The sequence below is a fragment of the Biomphalaria glabrata genome, chromosome 6, assembly GCF_947242115.1.
Source record: "Biomphalaria glabrata chromosome 6, xgBioGlab47.1, whole genome shotgun sequence".
In the NCBI taxonomy this organism is placed as follows: Eukaryota; Metazoa; Mollusca; class Gastropoda; family Planorbidae; genus Biomphalaria; species Biomphalaria glabrata.
The window spans coordinates 33,844,635-33,850,762 of NC_074716.1; the positions used below are offsets into that span (position 1 = coordinate 33,844,635).

Here is a 6,128-nt window from a genome sequence, read left to right on the forward strand (position 1 = left end):
CACCTGCACATGTACAACACATGCACCACGCACACCTGCACATGTACAACACATGCACCACGCACACCTGCACATGTACAACACATGCACCACGCACACCTGCACATGTACAACACATGCACCACGCACACCTGCACATGTACAACACATGCACCACGCACACCTGCACATGTACAACACATGCACCACGCACACCTGCACATGTACAACACATGCACCACGCACACCTGCACATGTACAACACATGCACCACGCACACCTGCACATGTACAACACATGCACCACGCACACCTGCACATGTACAACACATGCACCACGCACACCTGCACATGTACAACACATGCACCACGCACACCTGCACATGTACAACACATGCACCACGCACACCTGCACATGTACAACACATGCACCACGCACACCTGCACATGTACAACACATGCACCACGCACACCTGCACATGTACAACACATGCACCACGCACACCTGCACATGTACAACACATGCACCACGCACACCTGCACATGTACAACACATGCACCACGCACACCTGCACATGTACAACACATGCACCACGCACACCTGCACATGTACAACACATGCACCACGCACACCTGCACATGTACAACACATGCACCACGCACACCTGCACATGTACAACACATGCACCACGCACACCTGCACATGTACAACACATGCACCACGCACACCTGCACATGTACAACACATGCACCACGCACACCTGCACATGTACAACACATGCACCACGCACACCTGCACATGTACAACACATGCACCACGCACACCTGCACATGTACAACACATGCACCACGCACACCTGCACATGTACAACACATGCACCACGCACACCTGCACATGTACAACACATGCACCACGCACACCTGCACATGTACAACACATGCACCACGCACACCTGCACATGTACAACACATGCACCACGCACACCTGCACATGTACAACACATGCACCACGCACACCTGCACATGTACAACACATGCACCACGCACACCTGCACATGTACAACACATGCACCACGCACACCTGCACATGTACAACACATGCACCACGCACACCTGCACATGTACAACACATGCACCACGCACACCTGCACATGTACAACACATGCACCACGCACACCTGCACATGTACAACACATGCACCACGCACACCTGCACGCACACATGCACCACGCACACCTGCACATGTACAACACATGCACCACGCACACCTGCACGCACACATGCACCACGCACACCTGCACATGTACAACACATGCACCACGCACACCTGCACGCACACATGCACCACGCACACCTGCACATGTACAACACATGCACCACGCACACCTGCACATGTACCACACATGCACACCTGCACATGTACCACACATGCACACCTGCACATGTACCACACATGCACACCTGCACATGTACCACACATGCACACCTGCACATGTACCACACATGCACACCTGCACATGTACCACACATGCACACCTGCACATGTACCACACATGCACCACGCACACCTGCACATGTACCACACCTGCACGCACACATGCACCACACCTGCACGCACACCTGCACCACACCTGCACGCACACCTGCACATGTACAACACATGCACCATACCTGCACGCACACCTGCACATGTACAACACATGCACCATACCTGCACGCACACCTGCACATGTACAACACATGCACCATACCTGCACGCACACCTGCACATGTACAACACATGCACCACACCTGCACGCACACCTGCACATGTACAACACATGCACCACACCTGCACGCACACCTGCACATGTACAACACATGCACCACACCTGCACGCACACCTGCACATGTACAACACATGCACCACTCCTACACGCACACCTGCACATGTACAACACATGCACCACACCCAAACCTACACGCACACCTGCACATGTACAACACATGCACCACACCCAAACCTACACGCACACCTGCACATGTACAACACATGCACCACACCCAAACCTACACGCACACCTGCACATATACAACACATACGCCTACACGCGCACATTGACCACACCTACACGCGCTCATGTACAACACCTACACGCACACCTACATACGCCACAACACATGCACCACACCTACACGCAAACCTGCACATGTACAACACATGCACCACACCTACACTCAAACACTTGCACACGCACATTTGCACCCGCACAACTGCATATATACAACACTTGCTCACGCACATTTGCACCCAAACACCTGCACATGCACCACACCTACACGCGCACATGTACAAGACATGCACCACACCTACACGCACACCTGCAAACACTTGCACACGCACATTTGCACCCGCACAACTGCATATATACAACACGTACCTACACCTGTACAGTACAGGCCCACGTTCAACACAAGCACCACACCTACACGCATACCTACACATATACAGCACTTGCACCACACCTACACGCACACCTGCGTATGTACAACACCTACACGCACATCTGCACCACACCCACCCACATGTGTGCGACAATAGGTTGTTCCGGATTTTTTGTGAAAAATATTAAAACTTTTTTTATGTAAAATCTCACTTCTCTTATACACTTTTTCTAGCTAAAACATTACAATTAGCGTTAATGTTATGTTTCAATTTGTTTAGGGAATACAACTTCATAACACCAAAGTATGGTATAAAAAATCTCTACACAAGACTATGGTACATTTAATTTTCATACGAGACCATTCCAAAAATTTAATTAACAGAACTAGACTTATCTGGAATTATCTTTTTCTCGTACTATAAATACACATATCCGGAACAATATATTATACATACTTAAAACTATTACGATGTTTCGGAAGGAATATTAAAGTTTAAATAAGATTTTCAATAACTTTTAGAGTTGTTGTTTTTTTTAATCTAAACGTAACGGACAGACCGAACGACAGACAAAACGCACAAAAATAAGCGTCCTTTACCCCGATGAGGCACTAAACGTTACTGCACGAAAGTCGCTGCATAAAAAGTCCATTGTACTTTCACTGTCCATAGCGTTCTTGGTTACTGTCTCTCTCCACCTGTTGCGGTCTAGAGCTATGTCTTCCCAATTGTCAGTATTGATGTTCACTGATTTGAGGTCACGTTTTATTACATCTATGTAACGGAGGTGGGGGCGACCAGTTTTTCTTGTGCCAGTCGTAGTAGTAGTAACTAGTATTTCTTAGATTATTTTTAGATTAAAATATTAATTATATAAATTTGATCTAGGTCTAGTAGCTAGATCTAATTCTAGATCCAGATTATATTTCTGATCATTTCGTTTGTAGAAAAAATTAGATCCAGAATATTCTAGAATCTAGAGTTAGTTAGAGAGTCAACATGCAGTTTTATCATTACTTATTCTAAAGGTAACTTATATTAGAACTTGGACAATTACTTCTAATTTATTTCTATAGTAGTATCATTCTAGTGATTCTATTAAGATCTACATCTATCCCATAAAGACATTTAAATATTTTTTCATGTGCACAAATAAATGTTTATTATATTTTGCTAAAGAGATTGGTTGTGCTTTATATTTTTCATGTTTGGCTGTTTCGTCCTTAAAAAAGGTCAAAATAGTTAGTAAAAATTTAACTAAAGTTTCTTAGTTTAGTTTAACTAATTTTTTCAATTTGTGATTAACTAAAAGTTTAATTACGTTTTTTTAGTTCAAACTTAGTTTTAGTTTAACTAAAAAAAATTAGTTTAGTTCCCATCACTAGATCCCAGATAGCAGAATTCGTTTACGGCGTCCAGCTTGTTATCGTCTATGAGGATGGAGGGTGGTGCTGTAGCATTTTATCTAATGTTTCAATAAAATTATTTTACATTCTCCAAGAACTTGTTTGTTCACGAATGAATTGCAGCCTGAGCACATTGATGTCTATGTTATGGTTCCCAAAACCTCTCCTTTTGTTTTTAATGAATTTTACAATAGTTTTAGTTTTATTAAATATAAACTCAATTAAAAATTTAATCTAAATTTAGTAAGGAGAAATTATGATACGCAAGAAGAAATAAAAAAGGGGTTGGAGAGAGAGACAGACAGAGACAGAAAAAGAAGTAGAGAGCGGGCCGTAAAATTTCATTGCAACAAATACAATAGTTCTCGGGCTAAAAAAGTAATGTTAGATTTATCGTTAAAATGTGAACCGTTTATTACAATAAAAAAAATGGGGAGGGATCAATATAAAGCTTGGGAACAAATCAACTGGCATACTGCTAGTGCTAGTGTTCAATAATATAAAAAGGGAACTATAAAACTATTTGAAAAAATAAATATGGCTATGAAAGTAAGTTTCGTATCATATAAAAAAAAATAACGATCTGTTAGTAACAGCGTTGGGGTGCTAAGTGGTAAAGCGCTTGGCTAACGAACCTGGGGTCGTGGGTTCGAATCTCGGTGAAGACTGGGATTTTAAATTTCTGGATTTTTAGGGCACTCAGTCCACCCAACTCTGGGTAACTAACTTAAATTGGTGAAAGTATAGGCAGTTGGACATTGTGCTGGCCACATGACACCCTGCTCTTTTAACAGTTGGCCACAGAAATAGATGACCTTAATATCATCTGCCCTATAGATTGCAAGGTCTAAAAGGGGAATTTTACTTTTTTTTTAGCGTGAAAATAAAAAAATTAATGGTATATATTTTTGGGGGTTGGGGGCAGAAAAATCCCACACCCCTGATAAAAATCCTGGCTACGCCCATAGTTAAAAAATCACCACCTGCTTGTCTAAAAAATTGTTGAAAGAAAATAGTCAATTTTACTTCAACAAAGACCAGTTTCGGTAAATTTGATTGCAGTTAGCGCGTCCAGTCTAGTTATATATATATATATATATATATATATATATATATATATATATATATATATATATATATTATCATGGGCGTAGCCAGGGGGGGTTCTTGGGGTTCAAACCACCCCCCCCCAAAATGAAATCCCCCCTTTGGGAGGGGGGAGTCGGAATTTAGTGACTGATTTTTTGCTTTGATTTTGTTTATTTTAGGTGAGATTTTAATACTAAACCATCACTTGCCCTAGCACAACCAAAGGAGTTTTGAGTTTAAAAGCCCCTACCAGGGGGGTTCGAGTTTAAAAACCCCTACCAGGGGGGTTCGAGTTTAAAAACCCCTACCAGGGGGGTTCGAGTTTAAAAGCCCCTACCAAGGGGGTTCGAGTTAAAAAAACCCTACCAGGGGGTTCGAGTTTAAAACCCCTACCAGAGCGGTTCGAGTTTAAAAACCCCTACTAGGGGTTTTGAGTTTAAAACCCCCTACCAGGGGTTTTGAGTTTTAAACCCCCTACCTGTGGTTTTTTGCAGTTAACTCCCCCTCTTCTATAAGTTTAAAACCCCCGCCATCTTCAGTGTAAGAAAAAAAGCAAATTACGCACTCAAAATGCTATGAGCGTTGCCGAAAATGGTTTTGAGTTTAAACCCCCATTCAGAGGGGTTTGGTGCTAAAAATACATCTTCAATATAAAAAAAAAAGCAAATTACACACTAAAATTATTTGAGCGTAACCAAGCCAATCGGGGGTTTTGAGTTTCTTCTAAAGATGGCTTTTTTTTTTAAAAGTTAAACCCCTCTAGATGGTTTTGAGTCTAAGATCCCCCTACAGAGCATTTTGAGGTGGAAAACCCCCAACAGAAGATTTTGACGATAAAACTTCTCTTTTCGATATAAAATCTAAAGCAAACTACAGTCACTTAATTCCAAGAGCGTATTCAAGAGAGGTTACACATTTTTACCAGTGGCAGGGCTCCATTAATAAACTGCAGGGAACAGTCATCTACCGAAATCGAAAAACACTAAATGTAGCTCAACAAAGATGGCTAAGACAGATTTTAGGAGTCAGTTATAGAGATCGGATCTAAATCAAGGAAATCCTATGCCGAACTGCGAGTCGACCCCTTAGTAAGATTGTGAGAGAACGACGCATGAGGTTTGCGTGACATGTTCTCCGACAAAATGAATTTCGCATAAGAAGAGTTGCAATGATATCCTAGTACAACTTGACGCCACTCATTCATGGAGGTCCTCATGGTAGGTGGGAATA

The 6,128-nt window shown here is 42.6% G+C and overlaps 1 protein-coding gene across 1 annotated transcript; it reads left to right on the top strand.

The window, feature by feature from the left end:
- The first annotated feature begins 1,161 nt into the window (after positions 1–1,161).
- Positions 1,162–2,079, top strand: LOC129926871 (histidine-rich glycoprotein-like). The gene has a single exon (XM_056033340.1). It carries the CDS (start codon positions 1,162–1,164, stop codon positions 2,077–2,079), a length of 918 nt encoding a protein of 305 aa, XP_055889315.1.
- The last annotated feature ends 4,049 nt before the right edge of the window (positions 2,080–6,128 follow it).

Excerpts from the sequence above, each read along its gene's own strand:
- LOC129926871 (XM_056033340.1), top strand. The coding sequence starts at position 1,162 with ATGTACAACACATGCACCACGCACACCTGCACGCACACATGCACCACG.